The 17,195-nt window shown below is 41.6% G+C and overlaps 1 protein-coding gene across 2 annotated transcripts; it reads right to left on the minus strand.

Annotated features, from left to right (window-relative positions):
- Positions 1-904: 904 nt before the first annotated feature.
- On the minus strand, positions 905-10,615 carry PDIK1L (PDLIM1 interacting kinase 1 like). Of its 2 annotated transcripts, XM_024203680.1 has the most exons (3): positions 10,559-10,615; positions 7,663-7,964; positions 905-4,825 (listed from the first exon to the last, which is right to left on the minus strand). In XM_024203680.1, the coding sequence occupies exons 2-3, from the start codon at positions 7,945-7,947 to the stop codon at positions 4,085-4,087; spliced, it is 1,026 nt and encodes a 341-aa protein (XP_024059448.1). In that variant the 5' UTR covers positions 7,948-7,964; positions 10,559-10,615; the 3' UTR covers positions 905-4,084. The 2 variants fall into 2 exon arrangements, with proteins under 2 accessions (XP_024059448.1, XP_024059447.1); XM_024203679.1 differs by lacking the exon at positions 10,559-10,615 and having other exon boundaries at positions 7,663-8,594.
- Between the last annotated feature and the right edge of the window lie 6,580 nt (positions 10,616-17,195).

The raw sequence follows: 17,195 nt of genomic DNA on the forward strand, positions 1-17,195 counted from the left end.
CCATCTGATGCCTTCAGTGATATGTACAAGAACATTTTGGTGATCTCAGACCACTTCTTAATGGTAAGAAAACTTGTGCATAAGACCACCATGATTTAGACCCTCATTAACAGCCTCAGCAGAGAGAGCAGGGACTGAATGGACATGGCCCATTTCTATTGATAAGAAAATTAGCTGTTGATCTTCATGTCTCGTCAGTCCCTGCTGTCAGATTTGTGGCACACTGATGGGAAACCAAAAGAAAACTTGTTACTACTGATGCTATTCTTCTTCCATGAATAGAGATAGGCTTGGAAGGATTAGATTTTTAATCAGTAAATGTTGGTAGACATCAATTTCACCATACACCTACAAACCCATGAAAAAAATATTTTCTTCAATAACAAAAATGTACAGATAGGCAAAAAGAAAAATCCTGCTTGAGAAGTTACTAGAGTGTGCTTTAAGGCTATTTACTTTGTATATTTTGACACACGATCTTGACAATTTGTGTTTTAACAATTATAAAGCTTTAACTTTTTGAATCTCAATGTCTATTGTCTGACCCCTCCATAACTTCCCACAGCTGTGAAAATTAAAAAAAAAAAAAAAAGTTTAAATGCGTAAAAATAAACGGTCAAAGTTATCAAAAAATAATTCTGCCAAGAACGGAGAAGAGACGTCAGGGTTCAAAAGACATCAATCTAGCACCTTTCATAAGCACTAAATTTATTTAAGAAAATGACATACTAAGAAACTGATACTATTCAATACTCCTTTCCTGGCAAGCAAGTGACTGAACAGACAAAGAAGTCTCTAGTTTAGGTGATGGTTAAAACCCAATGACACTGACTAGGAAGAAAGTTTCTCTACAGTCTCCAAAGGTTTCATTTAAATTCAGATTTTATTTCAAAACAGTCATGAACTTAATAAATTACACAATAATTTTCTCCCTTTATAAATTCTTCATAAAATATATTTTACAATTTTAAAGAAAGATTAGAAAGTCTTTTCTTTCTGAAGTGCTGATGAATATCTTGACCTTTGTCATGCTGGTGAATTATTTTGTAGCTGCGACAATAGTTTGATTTATCGAAGGTTTTACAACAAAGATTAAAAAAAAAAAAAAAATCACACAAAACCACAGACCTCAAGGACTATCATTCAGTGTTAACCAATGAAACACTAAGCTTCACCACCACCACTAGGCTAAGCACCATGCGAGGGTCTTATAGGTACCCCCAGCCTTTAAAGTGGCAATCAGTGCAAAGAAACACTTTGGGAAATCAACAGTTCTACTGTATGATCCATTAACTCTATCGCTTTAAATTAATTTCTCAACTGAAGTTAAGAAGCAGGTTCATGGTTATCCTTTGAAACTCTTCAGAGGAGATTAATTGATTCACAAAGAAGGTAAGTGCTAAATATTATTCCAAGACAGACTAATATTTTAGGGTACATTAGTGAACAGACTAGTATCCCTGCTTTGGTATTTTGATATTTTTTAAAATCTTCAAGCGTTTGTAGTTCTAGCAGGGCACGATCTTTCATCTTACATAACCCTCAAAAAAGCATCAACTTTTCAATGTTGGAATGTTACTAATACATTGTACAGTAACACTGCACACACAGTCCAGTTTTACCTTCCTCCTTGCACCGTGACCTTGTCTTTAAAGGCAAGCTGTGGCTTTTAGTGTACCGATTCAACTTACAAAACATTAACAGGATGAACAAATGACTTCGAATAAGTTCCATTTATTAATTACAAAGTTTAAGTCCCAACCTTACCTTTATAGACAAAGTCACATGCAAGAAAGATAGTGACATCACTATAAGCCTGCTCAAGATGACCGGGGCCAATTTTCAGTTGGTATAAATCAGCAAAGCACTATTGAAATCTATGCCAATTTATACCAGCTAAGGTTCTGGCCCAATGTGTTCGATCAACATCTCAATATGACAGTACATCTTTTCCTGAAATCTATTGCCACCTTGTATTTTTACAGCATCTTCAGATTTCCAAATGCTTTAGAACCAATAAGCCATACAATACACCTTTGAAACATGGAAGTATACTCACTTGAGAGACACAGAAGTTAAATAACTTACCTATAGTGACAAAGTGAGTCAAAAATAAAATGCAGGGTTCCTTGCTCCCTTCTCACCCACTACACCACACTACACTGTGCAAGGACAGAATACAATTGGCTCTTACAAATTCCTAAACATTTAGTAAAGTGACCAATAACCTTGCTTCATGGTCCCTTCCCTTTTTGTTTTAGGAGGGACAAACTGTACTTTTCATTTGTAGTAAGTGTTCACTTCACTTTATTCATGGGGACAGTAAACACTGACTGGTCAGTTTCACTTTCTGATGTTCACACAGCAGCCCTAGGGTGCAATGTTTGGATTGCAAGCACTCCAGGGGAATGTTTAAACCCAAACAAGAAGTGTTTTTCATTTTGAAAGTTTTAAAAATTTCATGAACTTGGTTTTGTAAAAAAGTTGTTTAAAAGCCCACTGCAACTTTAGGATTTTACTCAATTAGACATGACAGTTGGATAAGTAAATTTAGTCACAGATCTCCTCCCCCAATTATGATCAGTTTAAAGGGTAAGCAAGTAAGATCATGCACCTGAGCTAGTGAGCGTTCATGACACTACTGCAAAGCTGTTTTAGTCTACTCTAATATGCACTCTTCATGAAAGTTCTCCATTAACATATGAACCAGTTTTTGTGGAGATGGATTAAAAGCCTTGTACTATTTCAAAACTTTTAGATTTACCATCCAGGATTAAAAATCAAATCAAATCAAAAGGAATAAAACACTACCTCTTAATACGTAGCAAAACAATGCAAGGATTGATTAAAGTTTTCCACATAAAAGGTTCAACTAAAGCGGAGATATTTCATTCACACATTGAATTTTAGAACTTCTCTCCAACATTTGAAAATGAAGATGCTCACCATTTAATTAAATCATCCCCACAGCACGCTCACGTTAAGTGACATAACTGCATCAATGCCAAGAAGAAAGGAAGAGCAAGTGACTAACAGATCTGGGTAACAAACAAAAGGACAAAGAAAAATTGTGTTTCAGTCTTGTTTTTGGGAGGGGGAAGAGTCTTAGAGTACTATTTTATCTGCTGGATTCCTCTATTAAGAATCTACATTTTCATAAACCAAGTTCATAAAATAACCATCCCAAAAGTGCTGTAGTTGCTACTGGATTATAGATGCACAAGTGCAGGCATGTTAGGAAACTGTAGCCTAAGGTGTTAGAGTATTTGGTTATCAAAATAAAATAAAGTTGAGTAATTAACGATCTAACCAACAAGCTAGCACGATTGCATAAATCTGTAATTTGACTCCCTCAGCTACAAACTTACTAGGTGGTAAGTGCTCAGCTAAGAAACATCTCAGCACCTTTAAATCTTCTGATTCCTTTGCATTGCATTTTTGTCTACAAAGTCAAGTTTTAGGCCCTTTTTTTGTTAACATTTATAGGCTATAAAAATAAAAATGTAAAAAACAATTCATTTGGGAGCGGGAAGGGAAGTATGCTTTTCGTTTGTTTTTCTCACAGATCCCAATCATCCAGATTCACACCAAATAATTTAAACAAAAGTGGCATTTTCTCTGTATGGAATGCAAACTCACATGCTCAGTCACTCACATATACATAAATATATACACATAGTTTTACTTTACAAAGCACAAGGATTTGCATTACCAGCATGCAAACCTCCTCTTCCATGGGAGTTCCTAATACTGTGATAGGAAACTGGAATGTCTGCAATACTCCATAACATATTTCTGGAAAGCAAGAACATCTCAACTCATGAATTTTCTTGGCCAACTTATATAAATGATCTTTACATCCACACTTGAGTATAACATCTTGGTAATATACATATAAATGTATTTATAACAAAATGGCCAACTCAAGTTTACTTTAATTTATGCAAATCAAAAGAAATTCAGTTGGTAAAAACTAAACCCTGAAGTTCTCAGTTCAGGTTTGTTTTGTTTTTTGCTGCCACAAAAGGCTGCACCATTGTTAAAAAACAGAAGCAGCTCTGTTGAGAGGTTTGAGTATCTGAGGTCACGTGTCCCAGTTGCTGTCTTTAAAAGCAATTTTGACTAATCTGAGTTCTAGTTCAAAAGCATCAGGACGGTCTTGTGGGTTGGCAGCCAGCATTTCCTTAATCAGTTGCTTCATACGGGCATTCATAGATTTTTTCTTTACAGGGATGAGAAGTTCCATTTTGGGGTTTTCTAGAAGTGCCTCCCCAACTGGCACAATCTCAGTCCCTTGCTTCACGTAGCTCCCCAAAAGTTCTTTCTTAGTCTCAGTGTCTATGAAGGTGATCCTTTCTAACATTGCCCAAATTATAATCCCCAACGCAAAAATGTCTGCTTTTGCAGTGTAATGTCCTTCCCAGACTTCAGGGGCCATGTAGAAGTCAGTCCCACACGCTGTTGAAAGGAAACATTTATTTACGTTGACAGGCTCTTCAGGGTTCTGTCCTGAAGCTGAACATACCTTACTTAACCCAAAATCAGCGACTTTCAGAGTGGGTTCCAAGTCACTAGCATCCATTCTGCTTTGTGAGATCAGAATGTTGTCAGGTTTGAGATCACGATGAATAATCTGATTTTTGTGAAGGAAAGCCAGGGCACTGCTGAGTTGAAGCATGAAACTGGTGTTGGTCTTGCGGCTGGGCTTTCGGGATAGCAGGTACTCATTCATATCTCCTCCATCACAGAAATCCATTACGAACCAAAGGTAATAGGCGCTTCTGGGATCAAAGGCTATTTCTCCTTTTAATGAGGTCTCTACAAGCTGTAACAAGGAAGAGAGATTTCACATACCTGTTCAGGAAGCATAATTCACAGAAACAAAGAACTACTGACTGAAAAAATAAGAAATGAACAGAGAAAGAGAAGTTACATTCTTACCTATTTCATGTAAAATTTAAAAATTTTTGAAAGGTCAATGAATTTGACAATCCTACTAATTCTCTGCCTGAAAAACATAGCTCAAACTCCAATTTAGAACCTAGAGCTATGCGCAGATAACAGTATTTTGAAAGATACCCAAGTATCACCTTCTCATCTGTTTCAGCTGGGCAGTGTCCCAGCCACAGCAAAGCTCCATTCACCCACTCTAACAACTTTAATCCAAATACAGTGTTTCAGCAAGTAGCATTGATACAGTGCCAAGGAGTTACTTGTCCTCTGCTGATGAAACATTATGTAATGGAACTCTGAAACTTACTTTTCACTACATCTCCAGGAATAAATTCTAACATACTATCCATGAATAAAATCTAACGAAGAACAATCAATATGCATAGCTAAACAGCAATAGAAACTAACAGGCTTCTGCTTTTGTTGAAGTTATTTTAAAGTAATCACTTATTAACGAGCTATTTTCCCAGATGCATGGAATATATTTGAGCAGGAATTTCCAGTTACTGATTTACATGAAAACTAATGAAACGACTAATCAGCTTTGTTAGTCCTAGTTACACAACTGTACATTTGCTTCTTCAGCTTATGTGAGGTGGCTTTCAGCACATTCTGGAAGCTAAGCATTTCAAACCATTTGTGTTAATAATAAACAACACATACTATCAATACATACTGGACTAAGGATACTTTGAAAGAATTTTCAAAAATCAAAGCAACTGCTAATATAGCCTTCTAGGAAACACTTTTTGAATCAACAGTGAGGCTCTTCTTCTGAAAAGTGAGTGCAAAACACATGGCAGCTTTAAAGTGACATTGTTAATATAGCTGTGCTCCTAAGGTTGCAAGAAGCAGAGACTGAGCAAGGAATACAGATAATGTTGTTCGAACTACATATTCACATTTTACCCACACCTCATGACAGTGAAATTGATGAACTGTGGCAGTAGTGAGGAAGCTTTCTAGAGAAATATGTCATAACAGTACATTTTTTTTCTTCCATACAGCCCTGCCAAGTCTTCATAGTATTTAGCACCTTGGTTCAGACCATTAGTCCACAAAGTTCAATATCCTACCCCTGACAGTGGCACAACACCAACAGGCAGATCCTCAACTAGTTTAAACTGTCAAAGTTCCATTGGCTTCAGTTTATACCAGCTGAGTATCTGTCCCCAAATGCTTCCTAAGAAGGCATTCCCCCTTCACTACTTGCATACTGCATCTGGCCAATTCTGTAGTGTTCTATTTTTTGGGTAGGGACAGGGCAAGAGATTTGACTGCCCCCATCTTAACATGTATAATTATAAATGTCATTATAAAGTTACCAAGCCTCTTTGAAAGTCTAGATACAATAGATAATTCTATACTTATAAGTTCTCTGGGGCAGGTATTATCATTTGCTGTTTTTGGACCTAGCACAAAGGAGCTCTGATTTGGTTGAGGCCTGTAGGTGCTACAATACACGTAATAATAAATAGAAATATATTGAACCCATGCTCTTTGTCATTCCAGCAGTACCCTGTAGATCATCATTATTCCATCAATCCAAAATAGAAAGTTTCTTTAGCTCACTTAGTTTAATGTCAATAACACTGGTCCCTTTAACAGTGAGCTAGACACTTTCACAATTTTCCTCAGCAGTCATGTCTAACATTGTCCAATGAATCATAGAATATTAGGGTTGGAAGGGACCAAAGGAGGTCATCTAGTCCAACCCCCTGCTCAAAGCAGGACCAATCCCCAGACAGATTTTTACCCCAGTTCCCTAAATGGCCCCCTCAAGGATTGAACTCACAATCCTAGGTTTAGCAGGCCAATGCTCAAACCACTCCCCCAACGAAAAGACTGCTAAGTTGTGAGGGGCCTTCCTACATTTGTACAGCACAATGGGGCCCAAATCCCGATTGAACGCTACCATAATAAATATTTAATAAAAAGGACCTGCACTGGACGCAAAAATCAACAGGAACAAGTGTCTGATTATTACATATCTGATCAGCTCACACAATTTATATTTAATGTGATAACACATGACATATAAATAAAGTAAACATTTGATAAGTATTCACTGGATGTGCTACTCACACACTGAAGAGTACTTTTATATACAAATGTGAATGTACTTTCTCAGATATATTCCTATCATGGCCTCATCACCTTTGCTACCCTTCCAAATGCTTTTAAGGTTTATTTGCCCCCTTTTTAAAACAAACAAATAAATAAATAAATCTCTCTTGCATTCTGGTAATGGACTTCCTGGTTACTGGCAGAATCCTAAGCAATGGTTTCCTAAGCAAAGATGGTTACTTCCTCTTCAGAGGACAGCTGGTGTTTAGAAATCTTTGGGAGTTCTGTCTTAATAAATTAGCAAATGTCCATTCATGATTAGAGCTACTGTAGGGCTGTTACCCAGAAAATGCAACAGTGTGTATCTGGATAGTGTTTTGTTTTCATTCCCTTAAACTGTCAGAGCTATATGGGATTTTAGCTGTGAGACTTTCATTAAGTCTGCTGGAGTTGCATGGCTATAAATCTGAAAATCCAGAGGATTCTGTTTAGTAAACCCATTGTATTCAAACATCTCTAGAGAACTCTTAGCATTGTTTACACTGCATATAAAGAAAAAAAAGTTGGCCATACCTTCCCCACTTCTTCCTGCCCAGCTAGATACCCATAAATTACTCCCATCCCCCTCCCAGCTTCATGTACCTGTACATAAAGGGAAGAACTGGAACCATGTGACATCTTCTGCACCATACCATCTTTCTGTAAGATGCACTCCTCCAGATGAATAACATTTGGATGCTGGCTCTTGATACTGCTCAGTGCCCAGAACTCACGTAGAGCTAGTTCCACATTCTCTGGAGCATGACACCGAATTTTTTTCACTGCAACCCGCGCAGAGGTCTTCCTGACGACTGCTTCATACACCACACCGTAACTACCACGACCAACCTCCCGTATTAGATCGTACTTTGGCTGGCTACTCACCATCTTCAAGGTCAAGGATTCTAGGGGGAAAAACAATAACATGGGACTAATAATCCTATGAATGACGACTGATCTGCATTTCCTCTCTTTGTATCAGTATCGTTTGGGCTAATCACTGTGCTTAAAATCATCAGTATTTTCATTCATCAAATATAAATCAGATTTCAACGAGCCATTACATTCAGATGTTACCAATATGAAGAAGCCTCAAGCTTGTTTAGTAAAACCATGACTAAGAAGGATTTTCAAATAATATACACTATATACTAGTGTGATCATTTTAGCTGGCCTTTATCATAAAACGTTCACAGTTCAGGCACAACAACATCATCTCTATCTTTCACTTGTATTAGGTCAGGAGAGAACGGTCACATACCTCTCTCGACTGCTTAATCTCAACATCTTTTACGCTAACCCTGTGTACAATATCAGTGGAGTACTGTGCTTTCTTTCCCCATATATTATAGCATTTTTCCAGTTAAGGTCCTGGCTGAAGCCCATACTTAGGGGATTTTATACATTGTGCCAAACTGCATTAAGTAGAAAGTCACATACAGCATGGATAAAAATTTTCTGTTGTAGTTTAACTATTAAATGATTTTCTGGTACCGAGGCAAAAGGAGTACTTTGAGATGTATTTTAATTTTAAATACAATCTGAACAAACAGCTCATTATGAATGGACAGTTTAAATAGGCCAAGATATTTAAAAAGACATTCTACACTGTTTACACTCAAATTCTAGTTTTGTTAAGAAAGGAAGGAGGCTGGACTAAAACTTGTATGTTCATATTTTTAAAAATATCATGGGAATATACCTAAGATCTTCCTTGCAAGATTACAAACCCAAAAATACAACAGCATTGCACTAATGCAAGCCAACCAGAAAGGGACACTAATTACAGACAGAAAATAAAGTTTGGCCAAGCAGAGTGATTTGCAAAAAGAAAATAAATGGACTAATGGCAAAATAGCAAGTTAGATTATTAGAATTAAAATACTTTTTAAAAGTTAGTGACACAGGTCAGTATATTTACTACAGTAAACCATGCACGAAGGACTACTTCACTGAAGCAACCTCCTATCATCAGGCAACTTTCAAGTATCTACAAGATTTGCAGCACAAAATAAATTACAAATATCATCAGTGTCATGACAACATCAGTGCAGATATATGGAGACTTGGCAGCAACATCTTTGTTATGTGAGTTTACAATCTTGAATGATTTAAATGTAAATCTATAAATTCCCCACAGAAATGCCACTACAATGTGAGATTCAGATAGTAATATTTATTTAGCCTGCTCCTAGAACATCATGATATAAGCATATGGAGAACAGTGCAACCTAACTGCTAAGGTAAAGTAACTAAAAAACACACAAAGGAAGGTACACGCACACAAAACGGTATCTAGTTCTGATATTAAAAAACCCAACAAAATGAATGTAATTGTGAAGGAAAGCCACATATTTCCCAGACATGGTCATCTCAGGCTCAAACAGAGCATGGAGCACAATTTACCTTTTAAACGTCAGTTTACTCTACACTGTACTAGAAGCACTCCCATTGCTAAATAAATATAAAGACTGTCACCTGTCTTTCCCACTGCCCTCCAAAAAAAAAAAAAAAAAAAAAAAAGTAAAAGGCCATTTCCAGATTTAACAAGCCCCTTCTCTCATACGGCATCAGAACATTCCCAAATATCATCGGGGCCTATGTAATAATCTAATCTAACCTAACCAAACCTCACACCCCAGAAGACACATGCTAAATAGGTGCTAACCCAGTTAACCATCATAGATGAAGCTATCAGGAACGCATGGTTAAAGTTGACCCACAAAGGAAACACCCAATTGTGTATGGTTTTTTTTTTTGGGGGGGGGGGGGGGGGGAGTTCCTTTAGGATATAGGAGTAGGGCCTGGAAATTAATTGTTTGGGGTTTTTTTGGTAAAAAGTCACCCCCCCACACACGTTTTGTAATATCCAATTTCACATATTCTCTACTGAGATGACTAGAGCACATCAGACAGGTAAAGGAAGGGCATCCTGACTGATTGACAGGTGAAATGATTTTTACTCAGGTGTTTCGAGCCCATGTGTTTCCTCAACATTTAACTCAAGTACTGGAAAAACTACAGGGTGGGAAACTCTCTATGCTCCCACCCCAGTGCTCTGGTGCTCCCTGGAGACCTCCAGCAAAACCACATCCGGCCTAAGATTCCTGAGGGGGGCGGGGGGAAGCAGCAGGAAATTAGACCCCACCCCCCAGAGCCCCAAGCAGGGCACCAGCCCCATCGTTCCCCTACAGGGCAGGTGAGGCCTCACCCCAGATTCCCAGAGCCCCCCCCCTCCCCTTAGCCCTTCCCCCATCCTTTCCATCCCCCTCCCACCTTCCCTCAGCCCCCGCCCCCTACAGTCCCCTCCCCCATCTTGCCAGCGGGGGACTCGGGCTTGCCCTCTCCCCCCGGCACAGGAGGCCGCGTTGCTCGGGCCGCCTGTCAGGAGCTCCTCCCCTCAGCCCCGGCTGCAGGCCTCGGGCCCGCTCGGCTCCCGCCTGCCCTTTGCTGTGCCGCACCGGACAGCCGCCCTCCCCGGCCGGCCACTCGAGGTTACCTCAGCGCCGCCGCGCTCCCGCCGCCCGGCCGCCATTATAGGGTTCCCTTCCCCCCCCCACACTTTGGCGCCGACACACCCCCCTCCGCGCGCCCCCGCCGCAGCCTGGACTCGACTCCCGCACGCGCCCTGCCCTTGCCGCTTCCCCATTGGCTGAAGCGGCGGGCGAGCCCCTTCTCCTTCTTTGTGGCGCGCGCCGCCGCTTCTCATTGGCTGGGCCGGATGCGCGCTGGGCGGGGCTTTCCCTAGGAGCTCGCGCCTCTGTTTGCAGCATGTAGCTCACTAGCCCTCCTCGTTCCCCCAGTTCCATGCATGGGGGGCGGGATGCGGGGTGGGGGGAGGGATGCACTACTGGTGCAGCTCCCAGAGCAGCATAGGGAATAGGGGAGACGAGGATGCACCACTTAAGGCAGCTGACTGGGGGGGGGGGGGGGGTTGGTTTGTGAGGGGTGGATCTGGCGTTCGTGCAGCTCACGTTAGGATGCAAGGAAGGAGGGAGAGGGGATGATGCGCCAGGGATGCAGATCATATGGGGAGGGGGTGTAATATACACCACTTCGCGCAGCTGACATAGAGATTGGGGGAGGGGGTGGAGGAAACCACGCAGTCTCCCTCTCTCTATATTATCAACACCCCGTTGCAAATCCAACCTGCACCTCTGCTCCAGTTAAGTAATAATGGTTTGAACTGCATAGGGTGTACCCTCTATCCCAAGCCCTCCCCAGCCCACTTCACCAAGGGGATGCTGCTGCCCCCTGCTTGCTGCCGTCCCCTGTGCAAACACCTACCGTGTCTGTCACTCATAGATGCTGGTTTTCCTGCTGAATTTTTATGTATTTCTCATTTTTCTCTTCTGCAATTAGATCTTTGCCATTTTAAAAAACAAATCCTATTATTCTGCCTTTTTAAAAAGAAAAAGCAGCCCTTGTTAGACTGCAGCTTATTGTTTGCCACGCAGGGAGGAGGATTGCACCTTTTGTTATCCCTTGTCACTGTGTGATGGGGACATGCCTTTTAGGGGGCTGCAAGCACATTGAAGGATGCAATCATTTGGTAAGATCTCCCCTCTTCTCGAGAGGATGCAGGGTTATTGGTATCTTCCCTTAAAGGGACACTGTCTGCATTTTTCCCTGCTGGGAAGCAGGAGGACACACTTAGTGACTATGCGGTGTCTCTATTATACTTAGTCACCTGCAAGACATACAGTTCAGAAGTGAGGTCCCATCTTCCTTATACCTCCCAGATCAACGTGGTAGAAAAGGCACCACTGCACGCATCTCAGAATGGGTTAACGTTTAATGCCCCTGGACTTCATAGCACAAGACAGTCAGGTATCAGTCTTCATTAGAACACTCTCACACGGCTCGCAGGCAGGGATCAGCATTCATTACACCCCTCATTAATATCCTCCAGCACCTGCCTGTGAAAAACTGTCAGAGTGGAAGTGCCCTGATCTGAGGCTGCCTCTTCCCAGGAATGGGGCTGCACCAGTGTTTCCCCCAGGAATTGAAATTAAGGGCAGGGATTGCATTTACGGGGGGGCGAGGGCCAATGAGGGTTGAGACCGTGAGGACGAAGGTAGGCTGTGTGGCACCATAGTAAAAACTGAAAAATGTTTCATGATCATTTTATTAGATTTAACTAATGTTTTAAAATCATCACAGAAATTAAAGTTGGCTACTCAAGCCTACTATGAAGCACTACATCTACACCCTTCTTGGTTTTTTGTTGTAATTTTGCACAACTCTTTGGTGTCTTGTGTGTCTGTTACTTCCAGTCCTTCATGATATGCTCATGATCAGGCAGAAGGCAACTTCTTTCAGAATACAAAATTCTATTCAATGAGGAAAAAGAACACTCAACTGTAGCTGTTGTGACTGGGAGTAGCAAGAGATGAATTCCTACTTCTTTCATCCCAGGAAACATAGCACAAAGATCGGGTTGAACTACTAGTGATGATAAAGAAGAAATAGTTGAAGTTAAATCTTCATTAGTTCATCATATGATATGCCACTCTGTGTTCAAAATTCTCTATTCTGTCCTGATCACATAGCAGCCCCATTGCTGGTAGTGCCTCACTCCACTCAACTATAGGTGTTTTATAAGACCGGCATCTGTAAAAGCTACGTGGAGGTTGAGTAGAATCCAGAAATCGTTATTGTATATTTGTAAGAATCAAGTCTGTGTATTTTTTCAGCTGGCTTAACAAACACTTCTTGTCCTCTTCACTTAAGGAATCAATATAAGTACCTTCATTAGTCAGCTTCTGGACTGAAGTCTTTGCTTCTTCCAGTACGTTTTCAATGGATATCGCTGATTGATCCAAGGGTAGCTTCTATTGCTGGACAAAGATCTACTATTGTTGTAGCAGATACCTGGATGACATTGTTTATGACCCATGTGGTTTCAACAGTAGACTTACAAGAGAGAGAATGGCGATAGTCTTCTCTGAACTTAGTAACAAAAGTAGTCCACCAGCCTAGCCTTACTACTTAGATTGGTCCTATCTTGGTAGATACTTTCCAAAGCCAGTAATAACGGTTGCAGTAATTTTAAGACAACAGCCAAGGATCGCTCATGAGAAAGCCAGCAGGTTTTCCCAGGTTGGACTAATTTGAACTTCAGTCCCAGTGTATCTTCTATTTGTTTCCAAGACATTCAGTCCTTTTGGACTCTTGCTGAAAAAAGAGTATAACAAAGCTGTGACGTTGCACTCATTATGTTTATGGAAATATGCTTATGAGTGTAAATATGACATAACTGGAATATGCTTTATGCTAGATATGCCATGTAACCTATCTTTGCAAAGGTTATGATCTACTGAATATATTCATCCTATTCGTATGCATGTATCATTTTTATATCTGAAGTTATGAGTGTTAGCTCTATGTTTGTATTTGAAGTGTTTGTTGTAGGAAACACATAAGGGAGGTTTGACTAACATATTGTGAAGGGACTATTCAAGTAAGTGGAAGTATTTAACTAACAGTGGATTTCGGGAGACGCCAATCCACATCTGAGCTTTCCTGGGAACATTCAAATTAACATGTAAACAATGGCGTTGGCCTGCAAAAAACTAAATCATTCATGGACATATGACTTGCCCATGTGGCTACAAACTCCATCTTGGTGCTGTGATTTTGCACAGAAGAACAAAGGGGTTTCCGCCCACAAGAGAGAGAATATAAAAGGCCCTGGAAGCCTCTCCATTTTGGTCTTCAGCTGGCTCAAGAGATGGCCTCTCCACCCAGGGCCGGCTCCAGGCACCAGCGAAGGAACCAGGTGCTTGGGGCGGCCAATAGAAAGGGGCGGCACGTCCGGGTCTTCGGCGGCAAGTCCCTCAGTCCCTCTCTTCCTCTTTGAGCTGCCGCCGGAGAGGAAGAGAGGGAGTGAAGGACCCGCTGCTGAATTGCCGTTGAAGAATGAAGCGGCGCAATTGAGCTGCCGCCGAAGTGCCACCGATTTACTTTTTTTTCTTCCCCCTTCACCGCTTGGGGCGGCAGAAAAGCTGGAGCCGGCCTTGTCTCCACCCCAAAGAGATGACTGATAGAAACTGGAACAAAGGACTGTAACTACGGGGGGGTGAATGATTGCTGGACCCAGGCCATAAACTACATTGGTCTGAAAAGAATTGTACCTGAGAACATGTAGCGTGAGAAGTTAGTATTTGTGACTAGATCCTTAGTGTATTAAGCTAGACTTGCGTATTTTGATTTATTTTACTTAGTAACTTACTTTGTTCTGTCTGTTATTACTTGGAACCACTTAAATCCTACTTTTTATACTTAACAAAATCACTTTTGTTTATTAATTAACTCAGATTAAGTGATTAATACCTGGGGGAGCAAACAGCTGTGCATATCTCTCTATCAGTGTTATAGAAGGCGGACAATTTAGGAGTTTACCCTGTATAAGCTTTATACAGTGTAAAATGGATTTATTTGTGGTTTGGATCCCATTGGGAGCTGCGTGTCTGTGTGCTGGAGACAGAAGTACTTGCTGAGTGGTTTTCAGTTAAGTCTGCAGTTTTGGGGGCGTGGTTCAGACCCTGGGTCTGTGTTGCAGCAGGCTTGCATGTCTGGCTCAACAAGACAGGGTTCTGAGGCCCCAAGCTGGCAGGGAAAACGGGCTCAGAGGTAGTCTCAGCATATCAGGTGACAGTCCCAAGGGTGTCTCCGTGACCGAACCCATCACAAAAGCCATTACATGTATGGCTTTGTAATGTCTTTTGAAGATTCTTACTAGCACTAGCAGGAGTAGATGGCCTCTGCAGTGTGTATAGGAGAGATTAGGGTTACATTTTTCTCTGAGCAAAGCTTGGACTCCACTATGTCGCACATATGATTAATTAAAGAAAGGTCTGATCTGGGTTGGTTCTTGTTTTATCTGAGCTGGATCATCTGTCTGTAGTATGTGGTCAGCCCATTACTTCTACCTATACTGTGAGGTGGGAGAAAAGCAGCTTGCCAGAGATACAGATGCTTTGTCAATGTCATACACAGCCCCTTTCTTTAGTGGGGTTTCCACTGGAGGAGATGTATGCATCCAAGCATATAAAAGTCAATTTCTCCCCCAGAGCATGGACAATATATTGGGGTGTGGGGTGTCAGCTTTTATTGTACGGAAGTCACATCTTGCTCTTTGCATTTTTTTGCCATAGGATGAAGCCTGTCTGATTAGCTGAGACAGCATTTATTTTGTATGGTTTGTTAATTTGGCTGTTAAGCCCACGATAATAGTTATCAGCAAGCATCAGCGCACTGATGGCATTAAGAGAGAGGCGGAGAGAGTGAGCAGTAGGGATGGGATAATTCCCTGATCCAGTTAAGCTACGCTCTATCCCTCCACATTTGCCACCGCACTGTATGATTCTACTGACGGGGTGGGAGCGGGGAAGAGTCAGGTAGTGGCTGCTGAAAATGGATGTCACCATGTTGTGGCAAGTCACTTCATAACCTATGTGTGTTCATGTGTTTAAAAGATCAGACTTGATTGTAAGGGTACATTTATAAATGATTTGTACAATAGTTTGGGGGGAGGGATAGCTCAGTGGTTTGCTTCCTAAACCCAGGGTTGTGAGTTCAATCCTTGAAGGGGCCATTTAGGGATCTGGGGCAAAATCAGTACTTGGTCCTGCTAGTGAAGGCAGGGGGCTGGACTCGATGACCTTTCAAGGTCCCTTCCAGTTCTAGGAGATAGGATGATCAATCCATATTTTAATAAACACTTAGCCAATTGTAATAGATTGCTACACAGTCCAGGAGGTCAATAGTTTGCTTAGAACCAGCTATAACCTCATCTACCAATGTGCTTAACAACCATCCAATACGTACTATTCATGTCTAAATGTCTTGATAACATCTGTTAATAATTGATTGACCCTTTATAAATGATAACTATACTCTTCATATAAAGTATGACCCAGCACTTTGAGGTGTGACTTCAATGGGGCTTAAAGTTGAGCACATGCTTGTGGCTGTAAATTACTTCTGGTACCACCAATAAGCAAATAAATATTCAGATAGTGATTTTTAAATGGATAATGTCCCTTTAAGTGCCTCAGATTCCTTACGTGAAACTGTATTGACATCTAGTGGCCAAGTGGATTATAGACGAGCCCTTAAATTCCCAAAGTCCTTACTGCCATTTGAAAGGGAAGATCAAGTCAACAAGTTTTGTTTAGTTTTAGCTATTTGGGGGTATTTAAAGTATTGCAGAATAACTGACTGGGGCCCATCATATAACGGGGGTGGGGAGGGGACGGGGACAATCAAAGGTCATGTGACTAACTCAGGCCAGGCCGAGGGACATAAGGGAGAGGCCGGATTAGGACAGTGTGGGGCTTGAGTGGGAGCCAGTGACACTCTAGCTAGGCAGGACAGAAGCTTGGGAAGCTGTAGCTAGCTTGAAGAAGCCGCTGCAGGTGAATGGTGCAAGGAGCAAGACTGGGTCCTGCAGGGAGGAACTGTTGGATTATAACCCACCAATGGGAAGTAAAGCTGCAGGCTCCTGATTCACGTGTGCCAATCATAGACTTGTGAATTTGAAAATATGGTTCTGCTCCTGGCTTTTGTCTTCTGGCCACCCTGCTAGTATTGCTCTCTTGACTGGATGTCCTTTCCCGTTACCTCTTTGGTTTCCATCAGCTTCCCTGTCGGAACTGAGAGAGAGTGCAGCATGTTGATGGAGTTAATATCCCGAACCCCCAACTCACTGATGCTGGGTATATATGCCCTGCTCAGGGTGTCAGCTAACACCAGTAACTGTCCTGGACAATATCTGATCACTGCCCGGTGTCGCTGGAGGCACATCAACATGCGTTGCAATCTCTTTGGAGCACAAAGAAGGGACTTTGCCATGAATGTCTCCAGGGGTTTGTGGTCTGATTGCACTTGGGTGGCCACAGGTGTACTGATGGAAAGCTCCACTCCAAATACCACAGCCAGAAGCAATTTTTGTATTTGGGCATATCCCTGTTCACCTCTGACATGGTTCTGCTGGCATAAGTGACCGGCTGCTCCTGGAAAAGAGCCACACCCAGTCCTTTCTCCGAGACATCGCACTGGGGTGTCAGTGGCTCTCCTGGCAGATAGTACTTCAGGACAGGGTCATCTGTCATCCTTTGTTTCAGTGTGTC

Source organism: Terrapene carolina, unplaced genomic scaffold (genome assembly GCF_002925995.2).
Source record: "Terrapene carolina triunguis isolate 2854851 unplaced genomic scaffold, T_m_triunguis-2.0 Scaffold236, whole genome shotgun sequence".
Classification (NCBI taxonomy): Eukaryota; Metazoa; Chordata; order Testudines; family Emydidae; genus Terrapene; species Terrapene triunguis.

Excerpts from the sequence above, each read along its gene's own strand:
- PDIK1L (XM_024203679.1), bottom strand. The coding sequence starts at position 7,986 with ATGTTATTGTTTTTCCCCCTAGAATCCTTGACCTTGAAGATGGTGAGT. Across the intron at positions 4,826-7,662 it reads GTTCTTCCCTTTATGTACAG|CTTGTAGAGACCTCATTAAA; the intron begins GTACATGAAGCT and ends TCCTTGTTACAG.